Source organism: Lepidochelys kempii, chromosome 3 (genome assembly GCF_965140265.1).
Source record: "Lepidochelys kempii isolate rLepKem1 chromosome 3, rLepKem1.hap2, whole genome shotgun sequence".
In the NCBI taxonomy this organism is placed as follows: Eukaryota; Metazoa; Chordata; order Testudines; family Cheloniidae; genus Lepidochelys; species Lepidochelys kempii.
Window position 1 is genome coordinate 124,989,015 of NC_133258.1, and position 22,911 is coordinate 125,011,925.

General features: G+C 39.3%; 1 protein-coding gene across 6 annotated transcripts in view; it reads right to left on the minus strand.

Moving 5' to 3' along the window:
- Window positions 1–22,911, minus strand: part of PDE10A (phosphodiesterase 10A) — a 574,288-nt gene that overhangs the window by 72,259 nt on the left and 479,118 nt on the right. For all 6 annotated transcript variants that reach the window (XM_073337886.1, XM_073337884.1, XM_073337888.1 and 3 more), the window contains 3 exons: window positions 22,259–22,379; window positions 19,959–20,008; window positions 1,453–1,593 (listed from right to left, as the gene is read on the minus strand). In XM_073337886.1, coding sequence (XP_073193987.1) covers window positions 1,453–1,593; window positions 19,959–20,008; window positions 22,259–22,379 — 312 coding nt within the window. The remainder of the gene's footprint in view (window positions 1–1,452; window positions 1,594–19,958; window positions 20,009–22,258; window positions 22,380–22,911) is intronic.

Consider the following 22,911-nt stretch of genomic DNA (forward strand, 5'->3'; position numbering starts at 1 on the left):
CACAAAGGGGTCCAGTCTATCAAGTTGTGCCATTAATAAGATATGCCCCAGGCTTTACAGATCAAATGCCCCAGGAAAGGGAACTTATCATGAATAGGAAAATTGCCCATATGCTATTTTTTACTGGGGTTGTAACTAATCTCGAGGTGTAACTGTGGGCCCACACTCTTGAGTACTAACTCTTTAATCCTCTACTCTCAACAGATGATCCCTGCAGTGTGCTCCAGGGAAAGGAGAACACCCCTCCTAGCTTGGCCAATCTGCTGTAGTGGAAAAAAATGCCTTCCTCACCCCAAATAAGGTGATCATTTTCCCTTTTAGCATGACAGTGAGGGTCAATCTGAATGTAACCCATAGCCTGAAAGCAATCGTCGCTCAAACCAATGGTAAATAGTCCCTCCCTCAGGCAACCCCAAAGGAAGGAGAATGTGAAGAACTTCAGACTGTCAGGAAGCAACGTAACAGGAGGATCCTACTTCCACTAGCAGACTCTTTTAGTGCCTGCTTGCATGGAGAGGGATCTGGCAAGTCAGTGTACAAGGGCCTGCTGCTTCCCCTTGTTGAAACACTCCAAAGCCTCTGGAACCCATTCATCCTGGTCAATAACCTCCTTGTAGAAAAGCAAACAAGAATAAGGGGTCTGGGAGGAGAGGAAAACAGGCCAGGTGGAAGCAGCCCTTGCATTTTTCCCAAATCCAACCCACAGGCCATTGTAACACTGCTCACTCTCTGCTGAGATGGAGAGCCTGAATTCTAGAAGAACATAGACTACGCAGAAAAGATTTCTTCTGAGACGAAGGTGAATGACTTGGCACATATGGATATGCACAATCTTTGCAAATAAACATCTATTTGAGAAGAGAAAAGCTGCCATGCTATACTGGTGCTCTGGTGAGAGTGTAAACCGGAAGACATTATTCATACGTTTTCCCCCACAAAAACTCTAGAATTTGATTATGAATATGAAAGATACATATATAAAACATTAAGGTATTCACTGAAAACTACTGAGAAAATTTTCAAGTAATGCAGTCAAGTAGTGTCATGTATTAAATCAAAATTTGGTTGACTGTGCAAGTTAATAGAGTGTCAGTCACTTTAGCATTTGGGCTTGGCATACTGCCTGTTGTGAGGGCTAGGAAGGGAATTTTGGCTGATCATGCTTTTTTCTCCCAGGGATTTTTAGTGCACAGTAGTGTTATTTCCCTTTTCTGGCAGAAAAAAAGTTAGTTTTAAAAAAATGTATAAGATTTGTAAAAGTTAAAAAAATTATACAGGGATGAGTTTTTATTAAACCAATCCAGACACAGAGAATTCATGCTTCTGGTCAGACACTACAAGTAGCAATGTAAATTATTTACTCTATGAATAATCCAGTTTACATTTCAACAATAATACATTTTTTGGGGAAAAAAAATCCATGTATCTCTTTAAAAAGAGAAAGTAATTTACCCCCAGAATATCTTCTACTAACAAAGTTTTTCTATATTTGGCTACATATGCAGATATTGTGGTGCCAAGTGCAATGGGCCCTGCAGGAATGAGCTGTGGTTGTCCTTCCTTAGCTCCCGGAGGTGTGAACACACAGAGGCTCTAATCAGAAGAAGAAAGAAAATGCCATTAGAAAGTTGGACTGTATTTGCACTGTAATTTGTGTTATGTATTGTACAATAAATAATAAGAAGAATTAAAGGATAAATTAAAATAATTTAGGTAGATCCATTTTGAGCTGATACAATGAAACTGAGGTGGACTGATGGACTCAGCTTCATTCTGTCAACAACTGTATCAAGAGATTATAGCAAATTCTGCCCTGGCTTAAGTGGATACACCTATTGTAGTCAATATCCACTGTGCTCACTTACATCAGAGATAGATTCTGCCCTTTTGAATACATTATGTATCGTATATAGAACTCCAGAGCAGTAAGTGACAAGATAACAGAAAACTACTCTTTTGTCAAGGATACATTTACTTCCAACTTTTCAAAGAAAAGTTTTAACAAACTTGGATAACTCCAAGTTCTTGTTTCTCTTTCCTGTTACTTCCCCACCTCTATCTCCATGGTCAGGTGGCTTTGGCCCTGAACCTGCAATTGTATCCAGGCAGATAGACATTTGAACCCATGTGAAGCACAACTGACGACAGAGGGCCTCTGAGCAAGTGTGAAAGTGTCCCGCCGCATGCATTCTGTTTTGCTGCCTTTGCACCCAAGATCAATCCGAGCTGATTATGTTGCTGAAGACTCAGAAGTAGTTATGACAACTTTCACTTTATGAAAGCCGTCCTCAAAACAATGACTTTTTTTTAAAAAAAGCTGAAGTATAAACCAAGGTAGCATTAGTAAAGTAAATAAGGCCAGCACAGAAAAAAGCTGCTGGCTAAATGGATCCAACTGCAGCATCAAGGCCTAAGAGAGACTAAACTAGAGCATCTATTTTTTCCTCTTATTAAAATCAAACATTAAATTACAAATAATAAATAGATTGAACACAACCACTAGCATACATAGGGGCTAACCTGCCAGCCCTCCAGGTGCCCATCTCCCATTGGGAGTCTAGGAGAGTTGTGTTCACAAGGATTTTAGGATCAACTATATACTGCAAGGAACAATCCCATGCTGGAAAGAAAATGGAATAGATGATCACCATCTTCCATTTCATGAGTCTATAGAAGTAGTTATGGCTTTCTGTAAGGTATTTATTGCTAGATGAATGGAACAAGTAACCCAGCCTGCCATGAATCAAAGTAGCGCCATTACCTTCAATGAGGAACTAGTCCATAGTTTCAGTACTATTTCCCTGTTTGTTACTGCAATGACAGTGCTGTTTGAGTTACTGTTTTTTGCTGGGTTTCAGAGTAGCAGCCGTGTTAGTCTGTATTCGCAAAAATAGAAGGAGTACTTGTGGCACCTTAGAGACTAACAAATTTATTTGAGCATAAGCTTTCGTGAGCTACAGCTCACTTCATCGGATGCATTCAGTGGAAAATACAGTGAGGAGATTTATATACATAGAGAACATGAAACAATGGGTGTTACAATACACACTGTAAGGAGAGTGATCACTTAAGGTGAGCTATTACCAGCAGGAAAGCAGGGGGTAAGGTAAACCAAGGTAGCATTAGTAAAGTAAATAAGGCCAGCACAGAAAAAAGCTGCTGGCTAAATGGATCCAACTGCAGCATCAAGGCCTAAGAGAGACTAAACTAGAGCATCTATTTTTTCCTCTTATTAAAATCAAACATTAAATTACAAATAATAAATAGACTGAACACAACCACTAGCATACATAGGGGCTAACCTGCCAGCCCTCCGGATGCCCATCCCGGGGGGAGAACCTTTTCTAGTGATAATCAAGGTGGGCCATTTCCACCAGTTGACAAGAATGTCTGAGGAACAGTGGGGGAAATAAACATGGGGAAGTAGTTTTACTTTGTGTAATGACCCATCCACTCCCAGTCTTTATTCAAGCCTAAATTAATTGTAACCAGTTTGAAAATTAATTCCAATTCAGCAGTCTCTCGTTGGAGTCTGTTTTTGAAGTTTTTTTGTTGAAGAATTGCCACTTTCAGGTCTGTAATCGAGTGACCAAAGAGACTGAAATGTTCTCCGACTGGTTTTTGAATGTTATCACCTTCAGCCCCCAACTAAAACCTCTCCAATGCATCATCAAGGATCTACAACCTACCCTGAAGGACGACCCATCACTCTCAGATCTTGGGAGACAGGCCACTCCTTGCTTACAGACAGCCCCCCAACCTGAAGCAAATACTCACCAGCAACCACACACCACACAACAAAAACACTAACCCAGAAACCTATCCTTGCAACAAAGCCCGTTGCAACTGTACCACATACCTATTCAGGGGACACCATCATAGGGCCTAATCACATCAGCCACACTATCAGAGGCTCGTTCACCTGCACATCTACCAATGTGATATATGCCATGTGCCAGCAATGCCCCTCTGCCATGTACACTGGCCAAACTGTACAGTCTCTACATAAAAGAATAAATGGACACAAATCAGATGTCAAGAATTATAACATTCAAAAACCAGTCGGAGAACACTTCAATCTCTTTGGTCACTCGATTACAGACCTAAAAGTTGCAATTCTTCAACAAAAAAACTTCAAAAACGGACTCCAACGAGAGACTGCTGAATTGGAATTAATTTGCAAACAGGGTACAATTAACTTAGGCTTGAATAGAGACTGGGAGTGGATGGGTCATTACACAAAGTAAAACTATTTCCCCGTGTTTATTCCCCCCCCCCCCCCCCCGTTCCTCAGACATTCTTGTCAACTGCTGAAAATGGCCCACCTTGATTATCACTGCAAAAGGTTCCCCCCTTGCACCCCCCCTGCTTGTAATAGTGACCTTAAGTGATCACTCTCGTTATAGTGTGTATGGTAACTCCCACTGTTTCATGTTCTCTATGTATATAAATCTCCCCACTGTATTTTCTACTGAATGCATCCGATGAAGCGAGCTGTAGCTCACGAAAGCTTATGCTCAAATAAATTTGTTAGTCTCTAAGGTGCCACAAGTACTCCTTTTCTTTTTGTTTTTTGCTGGTTACTGCTTCAGATCTATTTGGCTTTCTTCTCTAGCCAGCTGACACTGTACTAGTTGTAAGATTTGAAGGATCACTCAGTCACTCAAAAGCATCTGACAGGCTGCCACTGGTGGCTGAAATACTGTGAGACATCATACATATCAGCAAGAAAATTAGCTAAAATGTTGATTAATGGGTTAAATAATTATTTAAGTTGTATTTCTAGAAAGCAGGACTGTTCTACTTAATTTACTCTTTGCTTGTTAGTAAAAATAAATCCACTAAGATACTGTTCTCTACTGTCAGAATGTTCTCTTCTCTTCCCTGCTCCTAACCAGTTCCCCTTTAAAATGATTTTGTTTTACTTCTCAAATAATCAGACATCCAAAGTTGAATGGCAAAACAATAAAGCAACATGTTAGTGACTGTCAGTATAACAGTCACATAAGATTATTAAATGCACAGGAAGCAGAATGATATTTCAAACCTTAATTGGAATCCTGGCTCTATTGAAATTAATAGCAAAACATCCATTGACTTCAAGGGGCCAGGAATTCCTGCCCTTATTTTTATTTACTTTCGGTAATTATGTGGCCCCAGGTACCATAGTATCTGAGTGCCTCACAATTTTTATCTTCACAACCACCCCCAGTGAGGTAGGGCAGTACTATCATACTCATTCTACAAATGGGGAACAGAGATACAGAGCGGCTCAGTGACTTGCCCAGTCACACAAAAAGACTGTGGCAGAGCACGGAATCAAATTCTGGCTTCCCAAGTCTGAAGCCTAGTGCTCTAGCCACTGCATCATCCTTTTTTTAAAAAATTCTTTACATTAATAAAACCCAAAGCACTTTTTGAAGAGACTCTTTTTAAATAGGCAAGGGGTGGCTTGTTACTAGTTTGGTGCTGAAATCTTTAGCCCAAATGGTTTGATTTGTTTCAATAGCAAAATTAAATAAAACTGAACCAATAATAATATGCAGAATTTCCATACAGTAAGTAACAATAATGATAAATAGTATTATGACTTTTGGTACGAAATAAACAGGAGATACACTAAGGATGAGAGCTCTTTATTCATGCAAATGTCCCTACTAATAAAAATTATGGAAACAGAAATCAGAAAATATATAATATTTAGGGAACAATTTCTCCAAACCGAATGTACTGCAAGCTTTTTCATTAGGTATCAGAAAGTCTTAATTGTCCAGACACATATGCAGTCATATGATTGCACTGATTAATTTTACCATCAGATGCTGTGTTCATTAAGTCTATTATAGGGATTAAATTCCCCAAGCTTCAAATACTATCACAGACATTATTTTTAAGGATAATTAATATTAATGAATTTTGTTTATATCTTAGGTATATCAAACCTAAAGCTTCCTTTGCCAACAGTGGAAAGCGATACTGCATGTACTCTTCTGCTATGAGAGAATCAAACTGTTCAGAACAGAGCACCACCTTGAAAGCCAGAACAAAAACACCACCTTCTTTCTGAGGCCCTTTTATTTCCTAAAATGGTTTCAGTTTGGGTATAAGGTTGAATCAGGGGACTGGCAGTAATTTTGTTATTTGAATATTACAGTGCCCTAAATATGAATGACCCTTTGTAGACAAAGCAGCAGCAAATCCCAGTAGATTTTATAATCTCAGGGCCTGATCCTGGAAACACTACCAGACACAGGGCTTACCACCATGAGTAGTCCCATCCAACTGATTCCTCATTTGGTAGCTTCTTGTGTTATATCTGATTGTTGTTTGTTTCACAGCACCCAAACTGTGCTAAGTGTGTTATTAAAACACCAAAAAGACAGCTCCCTATCCTGAAGAGTTCAGAATCTAAGTAGGGTACAAAACACAGAGACAAGGAGCAGCAAGGGCCAGGAGGACAACGGGTACAAATACAGAATCATGAGCTGACTTTGGTGGTCTTAATGCATCTTGTGGATTTTTTCATGTATTAAATGTTCTGTCAGGTGAGGGTTTCGACTATGCAAAGGGGGACAAAGAAATGGTTGGGAAGGTGAGAAGAATGGTCAAGCCAGAGGAGCAGAAAGACATGCAGAACTCAACTAGAGGAGGAGGAAGGAATGAAAACTGAGAAGGGGATTGGATCAGAGGATACAGAAACTTTCACCTGTCTCTGGGTGGGCGTGATAAAAGTAAATGCCATCTGCTTGCAGTGGCCTACACTGAATTAGATGGTAGTCCTGTGTCCAGATCACATAAATACCACTAGAACAATTGTTGACCGTGTCAGAAGAGAGGTTAAGGGCTTGTCACTGCAGAGACTTTGTACAGGGCAAACCAGGCTATGAATCTACATTGCACTAGCCTGCCATGCACTAAAAGTTCCATAGTGCGCTTTGACCTACTGTTTCTAACTTTTAACTCTCATGACAGTTACAGTATCAGAGTGACATCAAAAGTTACTGAAATCCTGCATCCTGTTACGAATAGTGGTATGTCCAATCACGCTATGGAACTTTTAATTCACGGTAGCAGGGTCCTCATGGCCACATAGTACATGGCAGCCTTGTAGGCTGTAGATACATATCCCAACTTGCCGTTCACTAGATCTCTGAATAGATATGCCCTTAGTACAGAATGGGCCTGGATGCTGTGCTCCCTCTAGATCAAGATTGAGGTACCTTGATGGAGGTAGTGAGGAGAAACTGTATCTCTTTTGTAGATACAGATCTTCAGTAACTTGTGATATCAGTCTGATATTGTCACACCGATGGGAACCAAATTATCTTAATTTTTTTTTTTAAAAAAAAGAATAAATAAATAAATAAATAGTCCTTTAGCTCTGATAGATTCCACCATGGTGTATTCCATACTACTTACGTGATCTGAAGAAACAACACTTCTTTGGACAGGAAAGTGCTAGTGACCATGCACAAGACAACCATTTTCTTCTGCTGCACCTAGTAGAGGCAGGTGCAATACTGAGGTTTGGTGCTCATTCACTTAAGTCTAATCTGAGACATTATGCTCTGAATCCATATAAATTCACAACTTCTTTTTAAGTTTGGCCTTTTGAAGGGATAAGGGAACTGTTCAAGTCAGATTCTTTGCTATACAAGTGTAGTTTCTTATATGTAGTGAGAAAGAAAATTTAAGAATCCAGCAGAAATCTACCTTTCAATATAATGGATAAACCCATAAAAGTCTGCAAAAGACGGCCAGAATAGAAAAGCATTTTTATTCTGCTTTCAATTACATTCTTATAATCTAATGGAATGCATATACATTATTATATTCAACTGGGAATTTTACGTTTACATGGCTACTTGCCTTTCATGAGACTTAAAACTTAATCCGAGTTTGACGTTATTAAGCTTATTTCAATAAAAGCAAGAAGAATATATTATGCAACAGACACAAAGTAGGGGTCTTGGGATCTGAATAGAAATGAACCATCTTAATAAAACTCAAGAAACCACCACACACAGAAAATGCAGTTACCCCCACCCCCGATTTGTTTTTAAAAAATCAAATAAGCTAATAAACCTACATGCACATTTCTTTCTTTCTAAATTTTGTTTTTGTTAATTTGTACACTTCTAGGGGAAAGAAAGGCTGAAGATTTAGAAAAACATAAGACTATGATTTTGGTATGTGTATTAATAGTATTATTTGTTTAGCACTGAGAGTGTGCTTGACAGTGTACACAGTATCCAAAAATGCAGATGTTCCATGAAACACACAAAGATGGGAGTAAGAATGATATAATATGACATGTGGGAATATGAATGAAAATTACATTAAATTAACAGGACACTGACAAGCCAAGATGACCTCTTGCAGACTTAAAAGCTAACAGTTCGTTTCAAAACAATCTCCTGAACCCCACCCTTAAAAATGTATCTGGTCCCCCAAGATGACAGCAGAACATATGTGAAACTCAATTCAGCAAAGCAATGGTATCGCTATTTTTTTAAGTTATTAGTTAGATGTATTAAAGGGGCTCTTCCACATAAGTCCAGGGGCATGTCCAACTCCGAATATAAAAACCATACACACAAATCTGTCTCTTCTCAGAGGCAACCCCACCCTCCTTTCCTCCCCCTGAAAACCCAACAAAGCAAAGCAAAACAAACAAAAATCTCATAACAAAGGATGTTCCATCCCATTCATGGGCCTTCCACTGTGTCCTCAAGGCCAGTAAACTGAGATATCTCTATTTATGGGTAAACATCAAAAGGATGGGAGAATCAGTTTGATTTTGAATCGCTGGAAACTTGCTTGAAATTCCAATCCTGTAGAAGCTAGCACTGTCCTAGAGAGCAAGAGCTCCCTCCATCCCACTCAACAGGCCTCTGCTCTTCCCTATCTTGATCTGTTATTCTCTCTTCCAGAGGCAGCAACAAAATCTCTTCACTCAGGTAGGACAGTGGCAAAGACTGACAGACCATTATCCCCCCTTCTTTCAGCAAGGTCTGTTTGGTGACAGACTTCTTCCTCCATTAACTGTGGCTAGTTAGTGGGACCCAAGACTCTCACTGTTGACCCTAGTGCAGAGGCCCCCAGAATGTACTGGAAACTCCCTTCCTCCCTTCTCTGTCAGAACTAAAAAATTAGGAGATTTGCAACCAAAGAGGCGCAGTATTTTTCTACAAAGTTCCCTCTTGTGTCAGTTTTTTAGACTTACGTTAGAGTTTACTGTCCATTAACAAAAACAAAAAAATCTCATGAATCTTGGTTGAAAGGTGTTATTGTGCATAAATAGTGATCACTTTTCAAACTCAAATAGCTCAGTCATTCTCATTTATGAATTCTGAAGTATTTCAGTGTACCAGGATTCATATTAAGCATTAAAGGCCTGTACAATTTTAGTTGATAAAGAAATACATTTTTAGTTACAGGACTGTAAAAAAGAATCTACAGCCACACTACCCCCTACCTTTGCTGCTGCTGTTATTGTTTGGTTTGGTTGGTTGTATTTTTTGCTGTGCGGTGATGGTTTTTTATTTTGTTTTGCTGCCTATAAATTAACATTGACCAAACCAATTTAAACCAAGTTTATCACTATAATAATTTTTTAAAACAGTATGCTAAATTTTGGCCTCAAATCTCCACTGGTCAAATTCTGAGTCTCACAAAATAAGAGTTGCTAAAAAGAAACCCTAACAACTTTTACTGGAGGTTAAAAAAAATAACACAACTGCCACTCAACTTCCTATGTACTCTACATATACACAACCTCTACTATATCATCATCACCATGACACTAATATATTAACAAATTTTATGGTTTACCATAATGAGGAGTGATGCATGTTATAATGAATTTTGGAAGAATTTCATCAACTAGACAATATTCTCAGGTACTTGTTACTTTAGCAAAGCTGAACATTTGTTGGATATTTTAAGTGTGATTTTAGTGTTTGATCAAAGTGCTAGATTGGGAACCCCTGAGACCAAAGCCCTCTGTTTATCAACAGAAATGATACAGCATGAGCAGCAGTAGTCTAAGTTTCCCCACACCGTGCTACCAATGTTCCTCAACCATCTTCTGGAAAATCCACTAAGGGATTTGCCGGGCTCAGTCAGTCATTGGCCTTTCAGATGAGGCTGATAACAAAGGAGCCAATTCATGCCAGCTCTTATTGTGGCTGCTGTGCTGTAGCCATTGGGAACCTGGTAAATCACCAAATACATTTTACATAAGCAGTCATCAGATGACAAAAAGTTTCCTTGGGCTGCATTTGAACTGGAGACCTGTTTCATTAACAACTAGTGAGCCATTCAGTTGCTCTTTTTCTTTTTTAAAAAATACTCCTGCTCAGTTAAGCAATACCAGTAACAATCAGATTTTTAAAACACTTCAGATTTTTATTTCACAAAGACAGAAGACAGATTTTGCAGTTAGAATGAGTTTAGGGTTAAAGTAAGTACACACGTTATAAAGCATTCCACCATTAACAATTTGTTTGTTTTTTTTTATTACAGGGGATGTGATCTTGCCCCTACTTCATTCACAGAGAGTTTTGCAGCTCATTTCACTGGAAGAAAGAATGGGCCCAGAAAATGCTGAATGGAAAATTATTTAACATTCAATTAACATTAAATGGACACATCAGTGCTAAATTATTGTTGTATACTTTGGTGCCTAGAAAAGACATTTCCATTCAAGAGAATTCTATATTAAGCAAGTTGATATTAAGTGAGCTTAAGTATATCTGCATCTCACATTCTCTTCCATTTGGTAGCAGAGGCAGGGTGGTTTGTTTTGTTTGTTTTTTGTTAAAGGACATGGCAGCCCAACATATAAGAGCATATCCAAACTCTTGTACAATAAAAATTCTTGGCAAATATATATCAAGGACTGTGCCTTAAAATAATATTCTTAAATGAACAAAACTAAGCCCAGTAGAAATGACGACCAATACAACAAAACAAATCAATAGAAAAGTATCCCCAGCAGAAAAGGTTGGAATTGTAAAATGCCCAAGTTGAAGAACCAGCCAGATGCTATAGCTCTAAAATCTTCCACAGTTAAAGCCAACTGTATCCTGTGTTTGAACACAATTGCCAGCAATCCCACTGCTACGAGAAGTTGGCCAGGGGGAAAAGAATAAACAATAACTTCTTGCATTTTTACAGAAACATTGATAACTCATGATTTATCTGAAGAGCTCTGCATTTTTCTATTATACAGTATTAAGTATGCTGGGAAAACAGATATAAATGTTAGAAAACTAAAGCAAAGACAACATATTTGTACACTGTAAAACAATTTGTAACGTAGCTGATAATTTTGGGGGCCTGTGATAAACTAATCACTTAAGGATTGTGAAGCTGCATGATGGGAGTGCTAAATTATCATAATTAAAAGTCATGCTAAAATTCCAAACTAGTTGGTATATTTTCTGAGTGAATTTGTTTGTTTTTAAGATGGGGGCTGCCATTTCTAAATGCATTTAATTGCTGAAGACTTTGCTATTGGGCAGTGCATTCTACACTGACAAATATGAAAGAAGCAAAGATTTTTCTCTCTATATATACACAAAGGATGCATAATGGCAGAAGTAATTTTAGTAATTTTGGGAGCTATCAACTTGAGACACCTTAAAGTGATTGATTTTCAGAGAATGGGTGCTCTGTTCTTTCACAAAAATCAGTGGCCTTTAAGCTGTCTCCATTTGGCCATCCAAAAACAGAGACAACTATAATCACTAGTCATTACTCCAGGGTTCTTAATATCTACAATCTTCCCTTCTACATAAAATCACTAGATGGCGCTGCATATCTAGCTAGAACAATAATTTCTACATACTGTAGGAATTCTAGAATAATAGCTCTATTACATTCACCCTGAAGCACAGAGTATGTGCACATATTTGTGGCCTCTGACAAGTCTCTTTACAATAAAGCTGTTGTGAATCACCATTTGAAGGGAGGATGATTGATTTGGCATAGCAATTTACAGCATCAGGAAATAGACAATGCTCACAATATAAGATAGAAACTAATGTAAGCGTCTTGCTATTACATTTCAAAAACTAAATGGGTCCAAACCTGCATATCCTTACTCACATGAGTATAGTATTATAACTAACCAATGAGGAATTACTCACAGGAATAAAAACTACATGAGTGAGAAAGCATTTGCAGGAACTGCTCATATATTAATACATAAATATTGTAGTTGTGACACAAAACAAAAAGTTTTGGGAACATTCACATACATAGGCCACAAACTAGAAGCATGTACTTAAGTCCATCCCTATTTAACATAGTACTTAGGAACATGTGTAAATCCCACTGCAGTCAACAGGACTTAATTAAGTCATTCAAGTTAAGCACATGATTAAATGCTATGCTCAATTAAGACCATAACTGCTAAAGTTTTGAACTGTATGTAATTCCCTGTTTTGGGTAATAAAACGGAGGGAACAAAATAGGACAAACGTCTTTTCTCTGAGAGTTGACAAACATTACTGTTTGCTTACAAGGCTGTTCCAGTCTCCAAGGTAAACACAATTAGTTGGTATTTTCAAATATGTGTTAGTGCCCTTAAGACCAAAGTCTCTTATTTGTAATTGTACCAGCCTATCAGACAAACTTTTAAGTAGACCATTGCACAGGCTAGATAGGACAGGGGCCCAGGGTATGTGTGCGCAGGAGGGGGGTAAACAGGACACAAGAAGCCCTTTACACTCTTTCAGGCAAGAGTGTAGGAGGCAGCAGAATCTTGGTGCTTGCACTTCCTGAGCACATCGTGAAGGGAGTGTTAGCACTGCCAGCAGTTCTAGACAATCCAATGCTGTCATAAATATACAGGGAAGGGTAAACCCCTTTGAAATCCCTCCTGGCCAGGGGAAAGCTCCTCTCACCTGTAAAGGGTTAAGAAGCTAAAGGTAACCTCGCTGGCACCTGACCAAAATGACCAATGAGGAGACAAGATACTTTCAAAAGCTGGGAGGAGGGAGAAAAACAAAGGGTCTGTGTCTGTCTGTAGTCGTCTTGGCCGGGGACAGAACAGGAATGGAGTCTTAGAACTTTTAGTAAGTAATCTAGCTAGGTATGTGTTAGATTATGATTTCTTTAAATGGCTGAGAAAAGAATTGTGCTGAATAGAATAACTATTTCTGTCTGTGTATCTTTTTTGTAACTTAAGGTTTTGCCTAGAGGGGTTCTCTATGTTTTTGAATCTAATTACCCTGTAAGATATCTACCATCCTGATTTTACAGGGGGGATTTCTTTATTTCTATTTACTTCTATTTTTTATTAAAAGTCTTCTTGTAAAACACTGAATGCTTTTTCATTGTTCTCAGATCCAAGGGTTTGGGTCTGTGGTCACCTATGCAAATTGGTGAGGCTTTTTATCCAACATTTCCCAGGAAAGGGGGGGTGCAAGTGTTGGGAGGATTGTTCATTGTTCTTAAGATCCAAGGGTCTGGGTCTGTAGTCACCTAAGCAAATTGGTGAGGCTTTTTACCAAACCTTGTCCAGGAAGTGGGGTGCAAGGTTTTGGGAAGTATTTTGGGGGGAAGGACGCGTCCAAACAGCTCTTCCCCACTAACCAGTATTAGTTTGGTGGTGGTAGCGGCCAGTCCAAGGATAACGGGAGTAATATTTTGTACCTTGGGGAAGTTTTGACCTAAGCTGGTAAAGATAAGCTTAGGAGGTTTTTTCATGCAGGTCCCCACATCTGTACCCTAGAGTTCAGAGTGGGGGAGGAACCGTGACAAATGCCCATGTCCCCTTTGGCATCTGCTAGGGGCTGCTGGTTTGTGTGAAAAAGCACAGTGAACACTTTAAACAGATGTAGCAGCTGCCACCTCAGAGATCCTACTCCAGGGATCTTGGGGGCAATCTTTGCCTCTTTTCTCAGCAGGAAACTGCTGCAGGTACATTGCATTACCACACAACTCCTACATACCTTTATAGAAAAGTCCTGTAGAATTTAATAGGGATAAAACCAACAAGGTTATAGAGAAATTACTCTGAAAACCTATGGAATTTTATTAGGAGTGAAAACTACTTAACATATATTTTAACAATCTTATGAAATTCAAGAGCAAGGATATAATTTCCTATTCAACTCCGTCAGATGGTTAAAACACTTACAGAAAGATATCTTGTTCTGTTAAATTATATAGGACTTTTCTCCATTAGTGAGATACCTCTTTAGAAGCCAGTGTAACACCTGTATTATGCACAAAGCAGAATACAGCAGACAGACTAATTCAGAGCTTTCTTTTGAATTAATCAAATGTGCATTAATTTTTGTTTAAAAAAGCACATTCATTTCACCATATTCAAATACAATTTTCAAATACAGAAAGGGCTATCCATACTAAAACCAAGAGAGTGGAAAGCATTTATGACTAATTCATTAAAGCCAATTTTAAAACTGCAATGACAAGGCTGTTTCCCTGTTCCTTCAATGAAATTTTAAAAAAAGCACAAACATCTTCCATGATATGAAGTAATCACTTGTTGGGTCTCACTTTGTAAACCTAGATTCTGAAGTATCTGAAATGAGGAAACTTTCTTCTGTGTTATGTATAAATTAATGCATTAGAGAAATGGTCAGAAGTAAATAGGATGAAATTCAATGAGGACAAATTAAAAGTACTCCATTTAGGAAGGAACAATCAGTTGCACACATACAAAATGGAAAATGACTGCCTAGGAAGGAGTACTGCATAAAGGGATTTGGGGGTCACAGTGGACCACAAGCTCAGTATTATTCAACAGTGTAAAGCCATTGCAAAAAAAAAGTGAACATCCTTCTGAGATGTGTTAGCAGGAGTGTTGTAAGCAAGACATGAGAAGTAATTCTTCTGCTCTACTCTACTCTGATTAGGCCTCAACTGGAGTATTGTGTCCAGTTCTGGGCGCCACATTTCAGGATGGATATGGACAAACTGGAGAGAATCCAGAGAAGAGCAACAAAAATGATTAAAGGTCTAGAAAACATGACCTGTGTGGGAAGACTGAAAAAATTGGGTTTGCTTAATCTGGAAAAGAGAAGACAGAGGGGACATGATAAAAATTTTCAAGTGTGTAAAAGGTTGTTACAAGGGGGAGGAAAAAAAATTGTTTTTCTTAACCTCTGAGGCTAGGACAAGAAGCAATGGGTTTAAATTTCAGCAAGAGAGGTTTTGGTTGGATATTAGGAAAAACTTGCTAACTGACAGAGTGGTTAAGCTCTGGAATAAATTGCCTAGGGAGGTTGTGGAATCTCCATCATTGGAGATTTTTAAGAGCAGGTTAGACAATCATCTGTCAGGAATGGTCTAGATAGTTCTGCCTTGAGTGCAGGGGACTGGACTAGATGACCTCTTGAGGTCCCTTCCAGTTCTATGATTCTGTAAATACACAACTAGTTGCAAGACAACAGTGGAACACTGGGCATCAAGATTCCTACTTTCTTATACAATATCATCCCTCCTTTCCCCATGTACATACATATATACAGGCCCACACACAATGATGTCACTAGTCTCAGGCACCAAAACTTCTCAAATATTCCTTCAAAAAGCATGATGTTATGAGGCTCAAACAAAGATTGGCTTAACACTGAAGTAGTCATCCTGACTGTTGAGATTACTTACTGGATGGAATCAAGAAGCTTTTCAAATATTTCCCAAGTTAGCTAAAAAAGCCTAAGGCCAATATTTCAAAATTGTCCACTATTTTTGGTTGCCAAATTTGATACAGTATAGCTATCCATACCTCAAACTGGATACCCGAAACACTGAGCCACCAAAAATTAGAGGCCATTTTTGAAAATATGGGTGTAAATATTTAACTGCTTCATTCATCTAAATTTAGGAACTTGTATCATTTTGCATTTATATATGCTACACAGAACAGCAGAGCAAAACACGGGAAGTTTTATCTGTGCAACAGAAGTAACTGTAACTAAACCACCAAGAGGGATACTTTCAAACACACAACTGGCAATGAGAGATACCTACCTCGCACTGAAAGTCAATGGTAGTTAGATACCTCACTGTCATTTGTGCCTTTGAAAATGTAACCTCCTTAAAACTACAAAACTTAGGGTAGGTCAAAAATGTTATAGGTCCAGTACACAGGAACAAGGATCCCCAAATTAACTGTTAGTTACAATTTTTTAAAAAAGAAGTCTACTGCATTACTATTAAGTGACAGGAGTACAATATGGGCCTAACCTCAAGCCACTGAAGTGGCAATGGGCTTAAATTGGAGCAAGGGAGGTATAGGTTGGACATTAGGAAAAACTTGCTAACTGACAGAGTGGTTAAGCTCTGGAATAAATTGCCTAGGGAGGTTGTGGAATCTCCATCATTGGAGATTTTTAAGAGCGGGTTAGACAAACACCTGTCAGGAACGGTCTAGATAATATAGTCCTGCCATGAGTGCAGGAGACTGGACTAGATGACCTATTGAGATCCCTTCCAGTCCTATGATTCTATGGTAAGTGAACAGAAAATCTCACATGGGTTTTGATGGGCTTTGGATCAGGCCCTATATGACCAGATGAACACCATGCCATTGTGGGGCAACTGTAATCACATTTCAGTGACAAATATAATCAATGTGTATTTTTTATGCAGCTGGTATTTATTTTTTTCAGTGGTAGAGTTCATTATAATGGAGCACATTATCTTGCTTGTCTAAAAAGCTATAAAGACAGCAAACATACAGCTCCCATGTCAGGTGCTCAAGAGGTCAGGAAGCTGTAAGGTACCCCTCCTCATCTTGTTCCCCCCATGCAGAATCATAGAATATCAGGGTTGGAAGGGACCCCTGAAGGTCATCTAGTCCAACCCCCTGCTCAAAGCAGGACCAATTCCCAGTTAAATCATCCCAGCCAGGGCTTTGTCAAGCCTGACCTTAAAAACCTCTAAGGAAGGAGATTCTACCACCTCCCTAGGTAACGCATTCCAGTGTTTCACCACCCTCTTAGTGAAAAAGTTTTTCCTAATATCCAATCTAAACCTCCCCCACTGCAACTTGAGACCATTACTCCTCGTTCTGTCATCTGCTACCATTGAGAACAGTCTAGAGCCATCCTCTTTGGAACCCCCTTTCAGGTAGTTGAAAGCAGCTATCAAATCCCCCCTCATTCTTCTCTTCTGCAGGCTAAACAATCCCAGCTCCCTCAGCCTCTCCTCATAACTCATGTGTTCCAGTCCCCTAATCATTTTTGTTGCCCTTTGCTGGACTCTCTCCAATTTATCCACATCCTTCTTGAAGTGTGGGGCCCAAAACTGGACACAGTACTCCAGATGAGGCCTCACCAATGTCGAATAGAGGGGAACGATCACGTCCCTCGATCTGCTCACTATGCCCCTACTTATACATCCCAAAATGCCATTGGCCTTCTTGGCAACAAGGGCACACTGCTGACTCATATCCAGCTTCTCGTCCACTGTCACCCCTAGGTCCTTTTCCGCAGAACTGCTGCCTAGCCATTCGGTCCCTAGTCTGTAGCTGTGCATTGGGTTCTTCCATCCTAAGTGCAGAACCCTGCACTTATCCTTATTGAACCTCATCAGATTTCTTTTGGCCCAATCCTCCAATTTGTCTAGGTCCTTCTGTATCCTATCCCTCCCCTCCAGCGTATCTACCACTCCTCCCAGTTTAGTATCATCCGCAAATTTGCTGAGAGTGCAATCCACACCATCCTCCAGATCATTTATGAAGATATTGAACAAAACCGGCCCCAGGACCGACCCTTGGGGCACTCCACTTGATACCGGCTGCCAACTAGATATGGAGCCATTGATCACTACCCGTTGAGCCCGACAATCTAGCCAGCTTTCTACCCACCTTGTAGTGCATTCATCCAGCCCATACTTCCTTAACTTGCTGACAAGAATACTGTGGGAGACCGTGTCAAAAGCTTTGCAGAAGATGAGCATAATGTGAAATCTTGAGCTGCAAGGTTAATGCTACTAGTAGTTTCTGCAAAGAGGAAGTGGAGGAGGTAGGGCTGTTGTTCAGTTCTCTCAGAGTACAGCCACCAGCAGAGCTAGCCATCCATCCACATGCTACACCCTCATAAGTGAAGGCTAAACTTCCTGCGAGCTCAGTGGAGGTTTGCATCACCCCCAAAGTGGAACAATGATTAAATGCCAGAATTGGGCAGAAAAAACTGAAGATGGTATTGACAGTCGGTGGGCAATGTGTGGAAAAGCATACGCCCACGGAAGAAAAGTGATGTCTTTTGCAAGAAATACCTATGTTACAAAACTCTCTCAGAACAGGACTGATTTCTGAATCATAAAATGGGTTCTCTTTATTATACCAAATATTTATTGAAGGAGTGAACTAGAACCCGAAAGTTAGATTCATTTCTTACTTTGAAAGAGCTATTGTACGACATTTAATTCATACCTTTGAATGGGACACTGTCGACTAGTCTGTTTTTAACAAATGAGTTAAAAGTATTTCCAGGTAGTACTCCAGCCCCCTGTCAGTTAGTGCACCTTTACAATCATGCTTTCCTGCTGTTTTGTAAGTAGTTTTCTCTTCTCTTTCGCTGCATGAAAGACCCACACAAACAGCAGCAGGGAAAACTGAATAATGGACTATGCAGGAATAAACCATGAAAGCTGACTAAAGTGAAAGATTAAACTAAAACAATGGAGAAAAATGTTTTGCCTCTCTAAACAGTTGCATTTTTAAGAGTCGGAGGTGTTTCTTGTACCAACAGTAGGCACACATTTTTCAGACAAAAATGTGATTTTTAACTCAATGGTGTCCCTTTAAAGTGTAACTACATTTTCCTGCCTGCAATTTTGTCACGTAACTAAATCTTATATGAGGGCATCTGGATAAATTGCCAAGATAAACATTTCTGCTTAACTTAATGCATTCTAAAAACCACAGCAAAATAGTGATTATACAACAAACAACACTGGACTAAACTCATTCCTGTTATAATTGTTGTAGCCAATTAATTTATACCACAAATTAATTTGGCTCCTCATTTTAAATGTATGTGATCTATTTCTTCATGTTAATCAATGCAGGAGTTTGAAATTTAGGTCACTTCATTTTCAGCCTACAATTGACAACAAAGAAACTGATGAAGTTTAGAAACCAGAAACTTAACAGGATAAAAAGAGTAAGTCACATTTAGAGAAAATCAAAGTTACATTTTCTCTCTTTAAAGAGAACATCTTTGGATAAATGCCAGGACTTGTGCTTGGCCATGTTGTGGGGAAAACTGTACAAGAATGCAGTCTTGCAGCTTCATAGTAACATAAGAATGGCAATACTGGGTCAGACCAACATCCACCTAGCCCGGTACCCTGTCTTACGACAGTGGCCAATGCCGGATGCTTCAGAGGGTAATGAACAGAACAGGGCAATTATTGAGAGACCCATCTCTTGTCGTCCACTCCCAGTTTCTGGCAGTCAGAGGTTTAGGGACAACAAGAGCATGGAGTAGTGTCCCTGACCATCTTGACTAATAGCCATTGATGGGCCTATCCTCCATCAACTCATCTAATTCTTTTTTTGGACCCAGTTACACTTTTGGACTTCACAACATCCCCAAGCATCGAGTTCTACACATTGACTGTGCATTGTGTGAAATGTACCGTCATTTGTTTGTTTTCAACCTGCTGCCTTTTATTAATGAAGTTGCTAGACTTTAGAGAAAGAATAGCATTATATCTGTAAAGCTAAAAAAATACTGATTAAAAAGCAAGGCCCTTGGAAGCTCAGTGCAAAAAATACTTTTGCTCATCACTAAATTCAGCAATATTGCATCTACAGAAACAAAAATAATGTAAAATTAATATTCAGAACTTAACTAGCATTTCCTGCTAAATGATGTACAAATAAGATTACAGTATATTTGGGGAAGTGGAAAATGCACTTTTAGTTAACTGTACAGAAAAGCAGCATCTAAATCCAGAATACTTACATTATTGCATTCTCCCAGGAAATATAGTGCAAATCCATCAGCTTTTGTAGCTGCCAAAGCAATAATAAAAGAAGTAATTGTACTCAGAGGGAGAATCAAACTTTTGCATGTTCTCCAAGGTGAAACCATAGACTCATTCCACTTAGGACAATCAGCTAAACTTCTGAACGTGAAACACCATTGATGTATCTCCTAAAACTGCAAAGTTAGTGGCATATGATAATACTTTGCAGAAACCCTGCAAAGTTAGTGGCATATGATAATACTATCTGTTTCCCCACCAAATTTAATATATTTGAGACATAATTGGAAGCTGCAACCTGATAAACTTACCTAGTCTTTACTTCATGTCTAGTGAATGTTACATTGCATGAGTACATATTACAGCATAAGAATTAAGTAAAAATACACATCCATAATGTAATCATACAGAACATAGATAGCACATTTTCCATCAACAGAAGAAAAGTTGTTTCCCATGTATAGAGCGTAAATATCTCTGTCCTTGCCTTAAGATACATAAGCCTCAAATGCTGCCACTAAGTGTGTATGACAGGATTGTTTCTAGTTTCTATGACATGTGGAGGCCTATGTTTTCCATAGCTGTTCTGTATTAAATTCATTAAGACACTCCAGGGAGTAAATATTTGCTGGCAATTACTGCAAGACTCAGGTGGTGTTGTGAGGCATAAGGCCAAAGGCTAAGTGTTTAAACATGAAAAAGTGCAATAATCCCTTAGAAATAAACCATCAGAGGTATCTTATTGCTAAAACAAAAAAGAACTCTCGGAAACAGAAGAACACATCAAGCCTGTGCTTTTACACTCAGCATTACAAAATAGGCTTAACACTTTGGGCACAAATAGACCTCTCTGCCTGTCAGTAATGCTATCTCCTGTAAATGCACAGGTCTGAATGATTTCCTCATTTTTATGAACAAATAAAACACTCCAGTCAGTGCAGTTCAGGGAAATGATTATATTTTGAGGGCGGTTAAAGTCAGTTGGCCTTCTACACTTGTTTGACAGAACCAAAACTCCACTGTCTGATTGCTTAATTATTGACATGGATATGAATCACATCATTGCCAGTCAGTGAGAAGCTCATTTGTATTTGAGTTCAAAAGTCATTTCCAGAGAAAATATTACATGTCTATTGGACATTACAGGAAAGAAGAGCATTGTAAGTTAAGGAAAGAAAACCTACTCTCTAGTCTACTAGGAGTATGGAAGGATGTGCTGCCTTTGTCTCTCCTCCAGCCCTCATTTGCTCTCTAACATAAACCAGTACTGACCAGCTAGGATGAAGTTGAATCAGAACCCTCAGGGGTTCTCAAACTTCATTGCACCACGACCCCCTTCTGGCAACCAAAATTACTACATGACCCCTGGAGAGGGGGCCAAAGCCTAAGCCTGCCCATGCCCCTCTTCCAGGAAGTGGTGCTCAGGCTTAGGCTTTGGCTCCAGACCCCAGGAAGTCTAACGCCAGCCCTGGCAACCCCATTAAAATGGGGTCCTGACCCACTTTGGGGTCCTCACCCACAGTTTGAGAACCACTGCATTAAAGTGACGGTAAACAAATACAGTCTATTTGAAATACAATACACATAAAACAGAAGAACCAGCTTCATGTTACAAAGTGTCAAGAGTGGTAGGGGTATGGGGGAAAGGTTGTAAAACAACTATTTGCAAAGTATGTGAGGCAAACAAGCCTGAAGAGATGCTTTCAATACAAATCTGCCTGTTCTCACGTTGGTTAAAATTTGGGGCAAGGGGAGGTGATGGAAGCTTTACATTTTTACCGGAAACGTGTTTCACTTTTATTCTTGGACAATATTCTGTTTCACAAAGAGGCACCTGTATCACATCAAAAAGTGCTATAACTCTATAGAGTTTTAATTTATCTTCTAGGAAAACACACATCCAAATCACCTCACTTTTGTTAAAGGAGCAGTCAAGATTTGCAATAATATTGCTGATAGCTAATTCCACAACTTTCCAAAGCAATCTGTCAGGCAGCACCAAAACCAGAATAATCTACCAAGTGGTTTGCTTTGCAGCGGGCCCTGATCCTGCAACTGGACTCATAGCTGGGTGGACCCTTGCCCCAAGCTGTAGTTCCACTGACATCAGTGGGGCTCCATACCAAGGCAAGGGCTACTTGGCGTGGATGCAGTTGCAGGATGGTGTACCAAGCACGTACAGTTATTCTGTAATAACAATATTTATTTAATAGCTTAAGTAATGCACAGAGTACCAAGACAAGGCTTCAAATAAAGGGCATCAAATCCTCTTCCTTACCTATTTTAATGATGCTGCTCAGTTCATATAAGAGAAGTTGGTTGTCTCCGCCTGTATCCAACCGTTGTTCTATGTAGCTGTTCAGTTCGTACACCACTCCTTGCATATTTGTATCCTGGTACTATTGACCCAAAGAGGAAAAACCCAGTTTAGAACAAACATATTCTACAACTTGAAAAAAGCGTTCTCAACATACATATAGAAAAATACACAGTGGAGGTAATGTATCTAATCAATCCTCAATTGTCCCCCTAACCCAATTGCCTGAATATTCACGCCATGGCCATGTGATATGAATTAACATTCCATGCTGTAGCCAGCTAGTCAATTGTTCAAAACTCAACTATCTTTAGTAATTATGTATCATCTGGCTTCAGAGGGGTAGCCGTGTTAGTCTGAATCTGCAAAAGCGGCAAAGAGTCCTGTGGCACCTTATAGACCAACAGATGTATCGGAGCATGAGCTTTCGTGGGTGAATACATCTGACGAAGTGGGTGTTCACCCACGAAAGCTCATGCTCCAATACGTCTGTTAGTCTACAAGGTGACACAGGACTCTTTGCCGCTTGCATCATCTGCAAATTTTGCCACCTCACTGTTTACCCCTTTTTCCAGATCATTTATGAATAAGTTGAATAGGACTGGTCCCAGAAT